We start from the raw sequence: 17,776 nt of genomic DNA on the forward strand, positions 1-17,776 counted from the left end.
GCCTCCCTGTACCACAACTGGATCTGCTCTCAAGGAATGTCAGGTGGCACCAGGGGATGGCGGCCTCCACAGTAACAGGTCCAGCCCCCTGCCATCGCTTTGCTTCTATGACCAGCACAGGGCAGACTATTAGTCTTCTAAAAGTTGCATATAGAGGTACTCTTTTTGTTGCTGAAAAGACTAACAGTCTGCCCTGGCCTTTGATAGTTAAAAGTAGTTTGCTTTTGGGACTCTCCCCTTTGGGCTGAACATTTACCATTCATAGCATCGTAGAGTTAGAAGGGGCCTATAAGGCCATCAAGTCCAACCCCCTGCTCAATGAAGGAATCTAACTTAAAACATCCCCGACAGGTGTCTGTCCAGCTGCCTCTTGAAGGCCTCCAGTGTCGGAGAGCCCACCACCTCCCTCCATCATTGGTTCCATTGCTAGGAAGTTGTTCCTGATGTTCAGCCAAAATCTGGCCTGCAACTTGAGCCTGTTATTCCACGTCCTGCACTCCAGGACGATCAAGAAGGGACCCTGGTCCTCCTCCGGGTGGCAACCTTTCTGCTCTGGCTGGAGCTCTTCCGCTTGTTTCTATAATTCATTGTGTTATCAGTTTTCATAATTGCATCTTATAGTGTTGTAACTAACCCTGGAACCTTATCCTGAACGGTGGGTAAGAAACCTTATGAACAAATAAACCATGCCCACTGTACTCCGCCCCAGGAATATATTCACATCAGAATCTCCTCTTTCCACCTACACTTTCCCCCTCGGATTTAAAATGGGAGGGATAAGAACATAAGAAGAGCCTGCTGGATCAGGCCAGTGGCCCATCTAGTCCAGCATCCTGTTCTCACAGTGGCCAACCAGGTGCCTGGGGGAAGCCCGCAAGCAGGACCCGAGTGCGAGAACACTCTCCCCTCCTGAGGCTTCCGGCAACTGGTTTTCAGAAGCATGCTGCCTCTGACTAGGGTGGCAGAGCACAGTCATCGTGGCTAGTAGCCATTGATAGCCCTGTCCTCCATGAACTTGTCTAATCTTCTTTTAAAGCCATCCAAGCTGGTGGCCATTACTTTGGATTAACTTTGGATACTTTGGATTAACAGGGAAATGGGGGTTACTTTCAGAGCAGGAGTGAGGAAATGTGTCCTTGAATTGTGATCATGCTTCTTACTTATCTGGATGGAGAATAGAGAAAGGTGCAGAAACTAGACAATTGTTGTTGTCATCGTTCTGTGCCTTCAAGTTGATTATGACTTATGGCGACCCTAGAAAAATTTGCATTTGTTGCTCTGCCCACTTTTGCCTCTGGCCCCCCCACCACCGGCATGTGGCCCCAGGAACATTAAGGGGGATAAGGCAGGAGTTCCAAGGGTCAGCCCAAAGATGCAGGGCTCTGGGCCCTCTGCTCCCACGGGGCAATGCTCCTGCGCCTCAGGAATCTCAGAAGAGCTCTGCAGGGCTGGCTCAGGCCAAAGAGGGGCCATCTAGTCTCGCATTCTGTTCTCATGTCGGCCAGCCAGATGCCCCAAAAGGAAGCCCACAGGGGCAAGAGCCCTCTCCGTTCCTACATTTCCCAACGACTGGTATTCAGAAGCATCACTGTCACCAGTTCTGGACACCCCACTTCAAGAAGGATGCAGACAAACTGGAACGGGTTCCGAGGAGGGCAACAAGGATGTTCAGGGGACTGGAAACAAAGCCCTATGAGGAGAGACTGAAAGAACTGGGCCTGTTTAGCCTGGAGAAGACTGAGGGGAGATATGATAGCACTCTTCAAGTACATGAAAGGTTGCCACACAGAGGAGGGCCAGGATGTCTTCTCATTCATCCCAGAGTGCAGGACACAGAATAATGGGCTCAAGTTGCAGGAAGCCAGATTTCGACTGAACATGAGGAAAAACTTCCTAACTGTTAGAGCCATACGACAATGGAACCAATGACCTAGAGAGGTAGTGGGCTCTCTGACACTGGAGGCCTTCAAGAGGCAGCTGGACAGCCATCTGTCGGGAATGCTTTGATTTGGATTCCTGCATTGAGCAGGGGGTTGGACTGGATGGCCTTATAGGCCCCTTCCAACTCTACTATTCTATTATTCTATGATACTCCCTTCCTCTCGCCTCTGGAACTCCCTGAAATCTCAGCAGAGCTCTGAACTAAGGTTAGCTGCTCCTTCCATCAGGTATGCCATCCTGACCCCGGAGACCTGGCCGAGATGGCGGGCAGATGAGCGCCAAGGAGTCCAGCATTTGTTGCGGTCCGTCAACATGGACTCAGACCAGTATCAGATGGGCCGCACGAAAGTCTTCGTCAAGAACCCCGAGTCGGTAAGCCAAACGTCCGTGACTCTGTCCAGTGCAGGGTGCCCCATTCCAAATTTTTGTCTCGGGTTCAATATTGGGTGTTTTGTTGAATGAGCCAGGTCGGAGGAACTGGAGGGGACATAAATGTGGTAGGGTTTTTCTCTTTATCGACTGCTATACCTGGATTCAAAAGGTACAGCCTCCATCTCACCAAAACTCACCTAAGGACTCGCTTAAAATTAAAAATACAGGTCCTGGCACCTGTATGCCCTGACCACTGGCCATGCTGGCTGAGGCTGATGGGAATTGGGGTCCAAGAACAACCTCTGGAGGGCATCAGGGTCCCCGTCCAAGGCTGTACTCGTCCAGGGTCGCAGGGGGCCTTAAACCCCTTACATTTTTAGGAGCAGGGTCCCTATGTTTCCAGCATCCTACAAGCCAATCGGCATGAAAGGGGAGGGTGTTATCTACTGAGAAGACTCTTCTCAGTAGCTAACACCCTCTCCTTTCATGATGATTGGCTCCTAGGGGCATCGTTGCGAGAGAAGGCATTAACAAAGGCAGAAGCCAGAAGCAGTATTCAAATCTGGCCAGATTATTCTATAATCTTAGAAGGTTGTATAATTTTAGGAGGAGTGTGTGACTGTGACGATCATGAAGAGGCCCCGCCCTTCTGAATTTGCCACTGCGTAACTGTCCCCTTGCCTTAGGAAGATGAAGCCGTCAGCAGAACGCAAGCTTCTTATATCCCTAAAAGAGATGGGGGGGAGGTGGGGTGTGTGGATAGGAGATTCTGCAGGGAAGAGATGGTGGGTCCATTTTGTTTTCCTAACGTTGTCCAGCTAGATCTCTCCTTCTCCTGCAATGGATTAATCCCATTTCTCTGACCCCCACTCTATCCCTCCTGCCCAGCTCTTCCTTCTAGAAGAGATGCGAGAACGGAAGTTTGATGGATATGCCCGGATCATCCAAAAAGCTTGGCGACGCCACATTGCAATCCGGAAATATGAACAAATGCGAGAGGAAGGTGATGTAGAGGCAGAGGGCTTATCTACATGGGAGCATTTCTTCGTAGGAAATACACTTCTTTTACCTTTGCTTTTCATTTTCAGTTCCTGCCAATGGCTTTTTCCCATTCACACAAGCAGGCATTCTTCTGGGGAGGATTAATCTCGCTTTTTCCTTGTGGCCCTGCCTTCTAATTATACATTTCCACTCCCTCTGGTTGCTAGGTGACTGAGCATGCTCTGTTTGTTCTACCAGCTGCAGTAGGTTCCTTTAAAAAAAAAAAACACCGGAAGTGCAAATATCTGTGTTTTTCCTGGTAGGATACAGCTGAGATACAAATCTTTGTTTGAGCAATGTTATGCTTTTGCGCACAAGTTAGGGGGAAAAGAAAATAAAGGCACCATTTGCAGCAACATTAAAAAGGCCAGCAGAATGGAGGAGAGCAACCAGAAGTTGTTTGTCAGCCTGTAGGAAATAAAATGAACGAAGGGAGAAGGAGGGAGTGGGTGTGGAGAGGGGAACGATTGACACACCCACCTAAAAGCATCAGAGCAAAGTGTCTGGAAGCACTAAAGATATGGAGTGAAGACTTTTTTTCTTCTGTTTTCGTATTATCAGAGGATTGGGTTAGTATGGATTTACAGGGGGGAAATTGTGTGATAGCTTCTCTTTGCCAGTAGGTAACATCATGTAAGCCATGCAAATTTAAAGGAGATGTGAGTAGCACCAAACACACAGTAAACCACAGTGTAGATTAGCCCAGAGGATGTGGAGACAGACACAATGATGGGAGTTGGGAACCCATTTTACATTCCCCTTTTTCTACCACACAGAAGGCCTTCAAAGCAGCTTACAGTCAATATAATAATAATAATAATAATAAGTGATTATTGTTATTGTTGTTATTGCTGTTAAGCTATCAATGTGTATTGTGCTTTACAACATTGAAGAGCCCCAGGGCCCTGCCCCAAGGAGGCTACAATCTAGCATTTGACCACAGGGAAACAGCAGAAAATCCCAACTTCAGATAGATGCCATTGGGGTCTCAGCCAGCAGCAACTGACCCAGAAAGGGATCTAGGGGTAGTGGTGAAACGTTTGGACAAATTGCACTGAACCCACCCCTCTGGACCACTCCAGATGCTGCCGACATACTTTAAAAAGTGCCGAGAAATACGAGGAGGGTAGGCAACCTTAAGGACTAGCATCTTGTCCTTTTAATTTTGACCAAGGCCGAGCCCAATGTCTGGCTCCACATAGTCACGTCTCAAACTGGACTCGTCTTTCTCCCCCCCATCTTCTCCCCCCCTCCCAACCATGCAGCATCCCACATCCTATACAATTTCAAAGAGCGACGGCGCAACAGCATCAACCGGAATTTCGTAGGAGACTACCTAGGCATGGAGGACAAGCCAGAATTGCGCCAGTTCTTGGCCAAGAGGGAGAGGATTGATTTTGCTGACTCAGTCACCAAATATGACAGGCGGTTTAAGGTAAAGTGATGGTGGGATCCTCTTCCTAACCCAAGGACTTCCATCCAAAGTCCTGCCATTTCATTATCTGAGGACGGCATTTCCTGGAATACACACACTGACATTTGAAGAGAGCATTAGAATATTCACAGACATTATCTCGCTTTTACCTTGCAACTGCTCTGCGGGGCAGGGCAGGGTTTTTAATCCCCGTATTACAGTTGGGGAAGATTGAGGCTTGCAGGGAGAATGGCTTGCCTGAGCGCCACTAAGCCAGTTCATAGGAGACGTGAGATTTGAACTCGGGACATCCTTGTTCACAGCTGAAATACTTGCTTGCTACACACTGCATACCTTGTGTCTAGGTCTTGTTTCTCTATATGGATTTTTTCCAGATATGGAACTGTTTTTAATTGTTTATACACATGGGATTATTTTTCACTGGGTTGGAGCCAGCTAGGCTCAACTCCAAGCAGACCCACTGGAATGAACGTGCACAACTAACAGAGCTCCATTAATTTCAATGGGCCTACTCTGGGTAGAAATTAGTTGAATACAATCCACGGTTTTTATGGTTGACATTTTCCCTGTGGAATCGCTTCAAGATATTTTATGGGAAGCGATTTGTAAATGGAATTGGGAAATTGGGCAGCTATAGTGAATGCACCAGGGGAGCAGGAGACCTCTCTGAGATATTGTATTGCCCTACAAATTTTTAAAAATGCAAATACAATTTGGGTTGGTCTTTCACAGTCCAATCCACTTCCTGTGTAGCTTGGAAAATTTTTGTAACATGTGCCTTACCAGAATTCTCTGGGGAGAGGGGCTGACTGTTAAACCACTCTGGCCACTTGAGCTCAGTCAGGGCAATAGGAGTCTCCTAAGAACTCTCACCATCCTTCACAAACTACACTTCCCAGTATTCTTTGGGAATGACTGTTCCAAGTGGAATAAATGTCTGGCATGAGTGTGGCCCCCTGAATTAGCCAAGCCAAACAGCTGTGAGTGTGCCTTTTAGAACACTGACAGTTGGTTCTTTCTGAGCGTGCCTGCACTATCATAGACTCCAAAGTTAATTTTCTTAAATTAATTTTAAAAATCGGCCATGTATTTTTCTTTAACTTTTAAACTGCAGAAGATGAAGGTCAGAGTATGGGGCAAGGTCAGCAATAGGATTACAGGTACTCTGTGAACATGGCTGATTTATAATTAATTTCAACAAATTACGAGATAAGTCCAACAGGGCTCTGGATTTCCCCTCTCTCTTTTTACATTTTGAGCTCTCAATTCTCTCTGATTGTTTTGTGTATCACCATGAAAACTTAAGAGGTTGCTAAGCACGCATTTCTGAGTTCAGAACTATAAGTTTTGTAAGATTTTGTTTTGAAATGAGCTTATGGGAAGCAGAGGAAGGGCATAGGGGGTTATTTTCAATTTAACATGGCCGAATGTGAAAAATCCATGCTGGCTATAGGATACAGCCTCTTTTGTGGCTGTATAAATATAGTCGCTTGCTGTATAAAGTCTCTAAGGAACTTACAAATCTTTAAAAACATAAAGTATAACCTCTCTGTGATGAACATTGGATGCAACCCTATTTGATTCCAGTGGGTCTACTCTGAGTCATACACAGCTCTCTGTCCCCCACTGTCAGTTCTGCATGGCATTTCCATAGCCTGAAGACTCTCCACCCCCTTCTAGCTTCCCAGTGCAAACTGGGACCTTCTCCTGAAGGCGATACCAGCACCGTTTATATCTCTTCCTCCTCCTCCCCCTCAGCCAATCAAGAGGGATTTCATCTTGACCCCCAAACACTTCTACCTGATTGGCCGGGAGAAGGTGAGAAAAGGTCCCGAGAAAGGCCAGATCCAAGAGGTGCTGAAAAAGAAAGTGGAAGTCCAAGCTGTCAACAGGGTATCTCTCAGGTAACACCGCGTCCCTCTCCCTCTGATGTTACACTGCTTACCTCTCGACACCTGCCGCCTTTGAAACATCTCAAGGGAACCGAGGACACTGCCTTCTACTGAGCCGGGGACGTTTTAATTTGGATTCCTGCGCTGAGCAGGGGGTTGGACTCGATGGCCTTAGAGGCCCCTTCCAACTCTACTATTCTATGATTCTGTGAGTCAACGCATTGGTCCATCTTGCTCAGGGCTGTCTGCACTGACTGGCAGAGGGTCTCCAGGGTTTGAGGTGGAGGACATTCCTAGACATTTTGCACACAAAGCAGATACTCTGCCACTGAAGATCAAGTAAGATTCCGGTCCTTGTGGTTCTTAATGGGAACCTAGAAAGTTGCTTTTTACAGAGTCAGACTGTTTGGTCCGCCTAGCTAAGGATCGTCCATGCTTAGGGCATGCCGAGCCCCTTGGCTCCACCTCTTATTGGCTCTGGCTCCGCCTCCTGTTTGGGCCCCCTGCCTTCCGCCCTGCCAGTCCCAAACAGCCCCCCAGTAAACATGCTTTGTTGTAGCTAAGCCACAACTGGGCCGGGCAACACATCAGCAATGGTTAAAGACCCGCCTGTTGCAATACTGGCAATTATGGCAGGTCACACCCCCACAGCCCAGACATTTGCATTTTGGTTTTGAATGTGCACATTTAAATGCAAAGGTGCACCAGGCATGGCATTCCACGCTGTGCCTTCCCAGGGGTCTGTGGAATCCATGCCATTCTGCCTGCCCAACCCTTCTCTTCCCTCTGCTCTCAAGAGGACTGATTTCTCCTCCTTTCTTTGGCTGTTTTTTTCGGGGTGCAAACCCCAGCACAAGACAGGACGATTTCTTCATCCTGCATGAAGCCGAGGCTGACACGTTCTTGGAATCCGTCTTCAAGACCGAGCTGATCAGCCTACTCTGCAAACGCTATGAAGAGGCAACCCGGAACAAACTCCACCTAAATTTCAACGACACGTAAGTGGGAGGAGAGGGCTGGCCAGCAACCCAATTTGCAACCCAGCCCCGCCCATCCTGGTTCCCAAAGATGTGGCTGGGTGCAACACAGCTCAAACAACAAACCCACTCATTCCTGTCCTCGGATTCCAGCTCTGAATTGCTGCCATTTTTTTCCACAGTGATCTTAAGGTCTAGAAACTTGTTTAAAAAAAAAAAAACACATATAGAGAATCCTAGTGTTCTGTGACTAAAGGTTAAAAAGCCACATTCCAGTTAGCACCCTAGGTTTCAGACAGGGGACATTCTTAGCCCTAAGAGGGGATGCTAGGAACAGAATCTGGGACTCTCTGCATGCAAAGCAGACGCTCTACCACTGAGCTACAGCCTTTAACCTAAAGTTAAAGAAAGATTCTAGCCCTCATGGTCTTGAATAAACAGCTGATTTTAAATAAGAGCTGAGAACAGTGCCTTATACTAAATCAGATAATCGGGCCCATCTAGCTTGGCACTGTCTACACTACATTCTTCAGCTTTGGGTCCCCGGATGCTACTGGACTACAACTCCCATCAGGCAGTGGCTAAGCTGATGGGAGCATTAGTCCAAGAACGTCTGGGAATCTGAGGTTGAAGGACAGTGGCCTGCACCAACTAGCAGCTGCTGTCTAGGGTTTCAGGCGGAGGACCCTCCCCGCCCTACCTGGAGACGTCAGGGATCAAACGTGAGACCTCCTGCATGCAAAGCAGGCGTCCTAGCACTGAGCCACAGACCTATCCATCCTCCCCATAGCGCGCATCATTTTACATATTTCCCCTCCTGAAACTCAAACGCCCCGAAAGCGTTACCCGTTTATAAGGGCCATAGGGCCCTGAAGCTGGGTCAGGCTAAAGGCCCAGCATCCTCTTTGTCACAGCAGCCAATTAGATTCCTCCAGAAAGCCCACAGGAAAGAGCCCCTCTTTTTCACTTTTATTTTATTTTATTTATTTTAATTTAATTTGATTTGATTTATATCCCACGCTTTCTCCCAGTAGGAGCCCAGGGCTGTTATTCATAAGAACCTAAGAAGAATCCTGAAGCAGCTGAATGAGGCCAAAGGGGACTCATTTAGTCCAGCACCCTCACCCTGTGGCCTCACAGTGGCCAACCTGAAAGGGAAGCCTGCAAGCAGGACCGCCTCCTAAGGGAGGTGTTTCACAGACACTCTGAACCCAGTATTACGAGGAATTGGAGGGGTTCCACGATCCAACATTTCCTCCTCTTACACACACACACTTTTTTAACCCTTTGCAAAACCTGACAGTTACTAACCTGGTGGCTTCACCCCTTTCCTCCACCCTCTCAGACTACAATTCCGTGTAAAAAAAGAAGGCTGGGGAGGGGGCGGCACGCGGATGGTGACATTTGTGAGCGGACAGGGCAACGTGGCAATCCTCAAAGCGGCAGGGAAGGCTCTGACCATCGCCATCGGCAGCGGACTTCCGAAGAACTCGAGTAAGCAATCTGGCTTTTTTGGCTCTTGGTTAGGAGGCTGAGAGGTACAGCCAGTGGGGTGGCACCTTAGGAAAGTGCCCCTTTATGCCACCCAGAGGGGGGCCAGGATCTCTTCTCGATCATCCCAGAGTGCAGGATGTGGAATAATCAGTTCAAGTAACATGAAGCCAGATTTCACCTGAACATCAGGAAAAACTTCCTAACTGTCGGAGCGGTCCGACAATGGAACCAATGACCTCAAGAGGTGGTGGGCTCTCCAACCCTGGAGGCATCCAAGGGGCAGCTGGACAGCCACCTGTTGGGGATACTTTAACTTGGATTCCTGCATCGAGCAGGGTGTTGGACTTGATGACCTTATAGGCCCCTTCCAACTCGACAATTCTACAATTCTGTCCCCACTTGTCCCTTCCAAGGTGTCTGAGTCCTGTGCAGGGCATTTTTTAAGGAATTGTTACTGGGCGTATATTTTCTTCATTCAAATGGCTTGCACGTTTTCTTTCTATCAGGTAGAAGCCCGGGCATTTGGAGTGAGGCGAAAGAGAACTAAAAACAAACAGGGGGCGAATACAGCCTTGCAAATGTATTTTACACAGGTTAAAGTTACTAGCCTAGCAAAATTCTCACTAGGCCGCCCACCAGTAAAAACATGAATTAAAAAGCAAAAGCATCACCATCTCTACAATTCTAAATTTCGGAACTTAGAAAAATTGGTTAAAAACACAACTGTTCTGGCATTACGAAAATATATTTGGGGAATATTTTTATTTTTGTTTTGCAGTAACATAAAGAAGGCCTTTTTAAAAACTGCATAGCACACAATAAAAACTAAAACCACGGAATGCTCTAATGCCAGAACTTTAAGATCAGAGAAGGATCGTTCCGGGATTAGGCAAGACTGAAAAGAAAATATCTGTTATTTTGGTTTTTTAATATTTTGTAGTAAAAGAGCAATGCTTTACCTTTCTGCAAAGGAGGCATTCTCTCTCCCCCCCCCACATCTGTTTAGAAGAGCTTTGCTACTGAAGCTAGACACACACACTGTACATCATCTCATCCCCCTTGTCAGTGTTTCCGTGGCTTCCGATCTGAATTTTTGTTCTCAGTTCATTGATTAACTGAAATTTGATGTGTCCATTTTGTGTCTAAGCTAGGACTAGGTGTCCACTTGGACACACAACTATTACTTGAAAAATGCCTTGCTTGGTTGATTGACAATGCGGCAGAGTCCACAGTGAATGGCACCATCACCGAGCCCAGAGCTGCGGGTCTTTTTATTGTCCCCAATAGAGCCGGGCTCAGTAGCATCGTGGAAAATTTCAATTGCCCTGCTGGCCAGCAGCGGCCTCTGATCGTTGGTCAAGGACACAGCACGGAGCCTGCCGAATGAGATGTTACTAGCAAAGGGCACAATCTGTTGCTCGATTTGTGTAAGAGATTCAATTGGAGCAAGATTGGGGTTTTTTTTCTTCCTTACATAGGAAGCTGCCTTATACCAACACTCCATTGAACTCAGTATTGTTTACACTGACTGGCAGCAGCTTTTTAGAGTTTCAGGGAGAGGTCTCTTCCAGCTCTACCTGGAGATGCCGGGGACTGAACCTGGGACCTTCAGCCTGCAAAGCAGGTGCTCTGCTCCTGAGCTATGGTCATTCCTCAAAATATAAAGCAAGCTGCTGGTCCTCATGGTTCTGAATAAAGGACTGATTTAAGAGGAACATAGGCATCTGCTTCCTACTGAGTCCATCTAGCAGGGTATTGTCGATGCTGGCCAGGACCTGGGACCTTCTGCATGCAAGGCAGGTCCTCTACCACCAAGCTATGGCCCTTCCTCTAAATCTAAAGTAAGATTGTAGTCCTCATGGTCCCAAATACAGAGCTGATTTAGACTTAGGAAGCTGCTTCAGACCATTTGTCCTTTTAAGCACAGTACTGTCTGCACTGACTAGCAGTGGCTGTCCAGGGTTTCAGGCAGGGTAACTTCCCAGCCCTTGCTGGAGATGGTGTTGGGCACTGAACCTGGGACCTGCAAAACAGGGGTTCTACCACTGAGCTACGGGCCCTTTTCCAATTTTCTTCCTACCATTTTTTACTCTTCCCCAGAATTTTATTCTAATATGGCTAGAAAGGTCAAGATATGTGTCTGATTTCCTCTCCTCCTGCAGAGCCGACTAGAAAAGGGATCCATCACAGCAAAGGTTACCCCAAGCAGCCAGCGCCGTCACGAGCCGCCCCGTCAGCCCCGAGAGGTAAGGCCGGCCCAGTGCCATTTCTAAGCCTATTGGGAGAGATGGATGGCCAACACGGCCCCCTTCCAGATGCTGCTACAAACTCTCAGCAGCCAGCATGGCCAGTGGCTAGGGGTGGTAGGCATTGGGGTCCGGCAACACCGGGAGGGCCACAGACCCTTCCCTGTCCCATGAAGCAACATTCCATGCTGCATGCAAGAATGTATCTGTTTAGAAGAGGCATTCCCCTCCTAACAGCAGGGAACTCTTCAATCCGGGATAGGGAACTCCTGTGGCCTTACATGCATTGTTTGGACTCCATCATCTCTGACCATTTGCCATGCTGGCTGCTGGGAAGTGGAGTCCAATAACAGCTGGAGGGCCACAGGTTACCCCATCCCTGATCTATGAAGAGGCATTCCCCACACTCAGGGGGAAATGCCTCTTCTAAATAGAGGCAGTAAGTGTGTTGAAGATTGGAGCTATTCCCTACCACAGGTGAGAGATGGAGGAATGCCTCTGTTGAGAAGAGGCATTCCCTCCTGAGAAGAAGGGAATGCATCTTACAGCAGGAATGGGGGATCAGTTACCCTTGGGGTGTTGTTGGGTCTCAACCTCCCAGCAGCTAGCATGGCCAATGGCCAGGGATGATGGGAACTGAAGTCCAGCAACAACTTGAAAGCTACAGATTCCCCATCTCAGAGCTGAGCGTAGGGCAGAAATCCACTTGTTCACTTGGAGACCTTTGGCCAGTCACAGCATGTCAAGCTAACCGATCTTTCTGCCTAACTCACCTACGGCGACTTCATAATTTCTTCCAGGCGACTAGGCCGCTAATGACAAACTAACACGAAACGTTGTGGAGTTATTTGTAAGGCTGTTGTGATGCCTCCTATTTAGGGGGGGTTCCTCCAGGGAGCTGCAGGAATGGAGCGCCGCAGTTTCCACGCAACAGCAGGCCACAGGACCAGACCTACAGCACCCCCAGGAGACCTGGACAAGTGCCCCCAGCCGCCGCCATCCCCAAACAAGGCATGATGCGGCGGTCGAAGGCAAGGATGCCCTCGGACCACAACATGGAGTTCCTCAATGTTCCGGACCAGGGCATGGCAGGGTATGTACCCATTGTGGAACATGTTGCCTGCCCCATGGTGCCCAGTGTGAGGGAGGCTGTATCTACCCTGCTGGGCCTGAAGAGGAGTCAGAGGGCAGTGGGGATGCACGCTGGGCTGAATTTTCATGGGGCTTGTTTTAGCCTCGCTGGGATGCATTCTTGAACTCTTGCTTGCTGGAGGGAGGGGCATGTGCAAATGTGTGTAGGAACTAGCCTACTCTACAAAGATAAAATTCACATTTGTTGCTCTGACCACTTCTGCCTCTGGCCCCTGCCCACCCCGGCATGTGGCCCCTGGAAGTTGCCCAGAAGGGAATGCGGCCCTCGGGCTGAAGAAAAGTTTCCCCACCCTTGCTGTACGGAGTGTCTGCCAAAGGGGACCAACGTTGTTACCCCATGTCGCCCTGGGCTCCTGCTGGGAGAAAAGGCAGAATAATAATAATAATAATAATAATAATAATAATAATAATTTGATTCCCCAAAGAATATTGCTGGAGGGAATATTTAAAATTATGACATCCATGCATTTCAAACTCTGTGCCAAAATTGTATGCAGGAGAAAGCCTCTTGCAGTCATCATCTGTCCTTCTCGCACATGCTCACTCGGCACAGTTGAGGCCGATCTGCACTGTACATTTAAAGCGTATCATACCACTCTGAACAGTCATGGATTCCTCCAAAGAATCCTGGGGACTGTAGTTTCTAAGGGTGCCGATGGTTGTTAGGAGACCCCTCTTCCCCACACAGAGTTTCCTGGAAAGAAGGATCAATTGTTAAACCACTCTGGGAATTGTAGCTGTGGAGGGGAACAGGGGGTCTCCTAACAACCATCAGCACCCTTAACAAACTATAGTTTCCAGGATTCTTTGTGGGAAGCCATGCCTGTTTAAAGCACTATAAGAGATCTTTAAAAGTATTGATTTATTTTTTATTTATTAAACTTCTCAGTCTTCCTCCCAGAAGGAGTCCAGGGCGGCGAACAGAGAACAAAACACTAAGAACGTCTTTAAAGATCTCAAAAACAAAATGTCTTAAAAAACATTTTTAAAAAAACATCTTTTTAAAAAAACGTTAAAAACACCATAAAAAGCAATTCCAGCACAGATGCAGACTTGGGATGAGGTCTCTACTTAAAAGGCTTGTTGAAAGAGGAAAGTCTTCAGTAGGAGCTGAAAAGATAGCAGAGATGGTGCCTGACTTCCAAAGGGTCGGGGCCACCACAGTAAAGGTCTGCTTCCTATGTTGTGCGGAATGGACCTCCTGATCAGATGGTATCTGCAGGAGGCCCTCACCTGCAGAGTGTAGTTAGTTATTCTTTATTTATATCCCGCCATCCTTCCAATACTGGAACTCGCGGCGGCTTCCAGATAAAAGCACATATAATTAAAACATACTGAATCTACATTAAAATGAAATTAAACTACATCCAATATTAAAACCAAGAGTGTAGTGATCGCCTGGGGATATAAAGGGTCAGACAATCTTTCAGGTGTAGTGCAGGTGTGGCACTGCTCTGGCCTTGCTAGCATTTTCGAGTTTTGTATCTTCTTTTTTTCAACCACCGAAAGTCTCGGTGACTTGCACTTGATCTGGAGACTGCAGTAAGCACAGGACATTTAAAGTGGTAGCATACCACTTGAAGCAGCCGTGGCTTCCCCCAAAGAATCTGGGAACTGTCGTTTGTTAAGGGTCCTGATGGTTGTCAGGCGACCCGTATTCCCCACACAGAGTTACATCCAGAGACTGCAGTTAGTGCAGTTAGCAGTTGCTGACTCAGTCTAATGCCCCTGCTCTGAGATCCCTGTCGGCTGCCCACTTGTGACCAGACCGTTTTGCTCTGCAAAACAGGCACAGTTACAGGTGCTGCGTAATACTCGTCCTGCACTTGTAAGAAATGAATCCCCCAGCACCACTTTCTTCCTGGAGGGACGAACCCAGAAAGTGGTGCTGGGGGATTCCTGTTTGAGTCCTTGGCCGTTGACATATGGGGTCCCTCAGGGCTCAGTTTTGTCCCTCATGTTATATAACATCTACATGAAACCGCTGGGTGACGTCCAGGGGTTTGGGGTTCGGTGTCATCAGTATGCGGATGACACCCAACTCTATTTCTCCTTTCCACCTAAAGCCAAGGAAGCTGTCCTGGTCCTGAACCGGTGCCTGGCATCAGTGATGGACTGGATGAGGGCAAACAAATTGAAACTAAATCCAGACAAGACAGAGGTGCTCCTGGTCAGTCGAAAGGCAAATCAGGGAACAGGGATTCAGCCTGTGCTGAATGGGGTTATACTCCCCCTGAAGACACAGGTTCGCGGTTTGGGTGTGCTCCTGGACTCAGCTTTGAACATGGAGGCCCAGGTCTCTGCAGTGGCCAGGAGTGCTTTTGCCCAGCTTAGACTGGTGCGCCAGCTGCGCCCGTTCCTGGAGACGCCTGATTTGACTACAGTGATGCATGCCTCAGTTACATCCTGTTTAGATTACTGTAACGCGCTCTACGTGGGGCTCCCTTTGAATACTGTTAGGAAACTTAAACTGGTACAAAGAGCTGCAGCCAGAGTGCTAACTGGGGCTGGTTACAGGGACCATACAACCCCCTTGTTGCGACAGCTCCACTGGCTGCCAGTTTGTTTCCGGTCACAATTCAAAGTGCTGGTTTTGACCTATAAAGCCCTATACAGCCTAGGTCCAGGCTATTTGTCAGACCGTATCTCCCCATATGAGCCTGCCCGGGCATTGAGATCCTCAGGAGAGGCCCTTCTCTGACTTCCGGGAAGGGTGACTTCGCTTGTGCCTGCTTTTGAGACGGGCTCCCGCCTCAGAAGAAGCTTATCCAGATATAAATAAGTCAGAACATTTTTTTTTTGACTGATGAAATTTCTCCCGGGCAGGGAGAAACGTAGAGATCAACCTCAAAAGCCTGTTTTTGTTGGGAGGACTGGATTTCATTAATTTATGAGAAAAGGTCCAGCCAGCAATGCCGGACGGACTTCCGAACAAGCTCTATCTGATTAATGCGATACGTTTATCTTTTCTTCAAAGAGAAAACGGACTAACAGGCAAGCACCCTTCTTCTATTATTTTTTTTACTTGGTTTAAATTGTTGCAGCAAAAAGAGATTTGTCAAATGAATCAGCTTTAAAGAACTTCTGGGTGAGCTATAACTCTTCTCTGTTATTCACGAAATTAACAGCTTATCTCTGTTTCTATTGCAAAAAGCTGTCCTGGAAGTGCATTCTAAAGATATAAACAGAAGAGGGATTTCTATTCCGAGGAACATTATATTGTCTGGGACTATTCTCTTTTTGGTCTATTTTATTTTGACGAATCTGCTTCTTCACGATGCCACTAACTGTTTTGATGCTGGGAACTAAATTTGTTTTGTATTCTTGAACATAGAGAGATAAGGCAGGCTGCTCTGTTTATACTGTGATGTCATCAAGCCTGGAATATTAACCCAATTGTTGCTGAAATAAGAAGTGGTTCTTCTTTATTTTTGTTTTGTTTTGTTTTCGTGGTTTTAAAAATGGCAATCAAGAAAGTGGCTGAGAATCTGGAAGTAATTATGTTTCAGAAAATAATGGATGAGATTGAGATAACGAAACAAACCCTGCGACAGGGCAGTAAGGAGCTGAAAATTGAACTGAGCAAAATGACGCAGGAGCTTAAAGAAATAGGGGATCCTGTGAGAGAGGAGAATGAGATCAGAGATGAGAAAAGAAAAAATAAAGGGAAGATACAAGCCCTGGAGATTGGAACAAATGTGGAATTGGAAAAAGATCTGGAGTTTATGGATATTAGAAATAAAATCTACTGTTTGGAATTTAACGTTATCTCTGAAGAAATTAATGAAGATATTAGAGATAAAGTTATCAATGGCTTGGATAATCTTCTGGACTGGAATGACGTGATGGAGCTTGATATAGAGAAAATCTATGGAATTAACTGCAGCCATGTGACAATGGAAAAACTCTCAAGAGATGAGCCAGTGCATTTTGTAAAAAAGAAGAACACAGATATGACTTTACAACAATATTTCAGCAACTTATTCAGAATTGATGGCAAGAAAATATTTGGGATAGAGGAAATTCCCATCAGACTCTTATTATATGACTATGGCTATGACAGCAAGATTATTATGGAATACTGATAATGGAAGATTGGACACTGAAATTACTGGACTTAACAGGACTATTGAAGATGGAAGATGGAATTAATAGGGATAATGGAATAATGGCTATTGAAATTATTGGACCTAACAGATTTTGATGAGATGGATTAATCGATATGTTTATTTGGACTATGGTTATGACAATAAGATTATTATTATTATTAACGAGATGGATTAATCGACATGTTTATTTGGAGAAAAATTGATAGATATATTTCTTAAAGAATTGAAACCTCTCTTTGACTTTTTGTGGAAAGAATAAAGTAATGTTTATGAGATTTGATGATTAATTAAGATAACTACTGGAGGAAAGTGATTTTATAATATAATTTAAGAGACAGGATTGTTATATATTGTAGACCTATAACTGATTTGATCTGCGACAAATGGGAAGTCAACATTTTATTTTTTTGTTTAATCATTTTTGTTTTGTTTTGTTTTTTGTCTTTGAATGTTTTATGATTTTGTTTTGTATGTTTTATGAAAATTTGAATAAAAATTATTGTAAAAAAAAAAAAAAGGAGAGGCCCTTCTCTCAGTCCCAACACCTTCGCAAGCGAGATAGGGCCTTCTCGGTGGCTGCCCCCAGGTTCTGGAACTCTCTTCCTAGGGAAGCACGAATGGCCCCTTCCTTGCTATCCTTCCGTCAGTAGGCAAAGACTTTTTTATTCCAACAGGCTTTTGGACTAGAAGATGTTTAAGATAGGGCCTCATAAGGTCTGTTGTATTGTTCTATGGTCCTATTCTTAATGTTTTAAATTGTCTTAGTATCTTAAGTGTATGTTTCATGGTTTTAATGTTACCAGTAGTTTAATTCTATTTTAATTGTATATTTTTGTATGTTTTTCACCTATGTGTGGTTTTTATTTGTAAGCCGCCTGAGTTCCAGTTTTGAAAAAAGGGCGGGGTAAAAATAATAATAATAATCTTTTAGTGTGGCACCACCTACCCTTTGGAACTCCCTGCCTATTGACATCAGGCAGGTGCCTTCACCCTCTTAAAACATATTTGTTCTGTTTTTACTTTTAATGTTTTAAAGATTTTTTTAGAGTTTTGTCCCTTGTTTTGTGCCCTGGACTCCTTCTGCGAGGAAGGGTGGGATAGAAATTTAATTAATACT

General features: G+C 46.2%; 1 protein-coding gene across 1 annotated transcript in view; it reads left to right on the forward strand.

Moving 5' to 3' along the window:
- The window catches only part of MYO1F (myosin IF), a 59,639-nt gene that overhangs the window by 37,333 nt on the left and 4,530 nt on the right, over positions 1 to 17,776 (forward strand). Inside the window, exons 19-26 of the mRNA XM_061601343.1 lie at positions 2,169 to 2,313; positions 3,202 to 3,316; positions 4,620 to 4,789; positions 6,548 to 6,693; positions 7,533 to 7,679; positions 9,004 to 9,152; positions 11,315 to 11,398; positions 12,278 to 12,491. Coding sequence (XP_061457327.1) covers positions 2,169 to 2,313; positions 3,202 to 3,316; positions 4,620 to 4,789; positions 6,548 to 6,693; positions 7,533 to 7,679; positions 9,004 to 9,152; positions 11,315 to 11,398; positions 12,278 to 12,491 — 1,170 coding nt within the window. The remainder of the gene's footprint in view (positions 1 to 2,168; positions 2,314 to 3,201; positions 3,317 to 4,619; positions 4,790 to 6,547; positions 6,694 to 7,532; positions 7,680 to 9,003; positions 9,153 to 11,314; positions 11,399 to 12,277; positions 12,492 to 17,776) is intronic.

Source organism: Rhineura floridana, chromosome 18 (assembly GCF_030035675.1).
Source record: "Rhineura floridana isolate rRhiFlo1 chromosome 18, rRhiFlo1.hap2, whole genome shotgun sequence".
Lineage (NCBI taxonomy): Eukaryota > Metazoa > Chordata > Lepidosauria > Squamata > Rhineuridae > Rhineura > Rhineura floridana.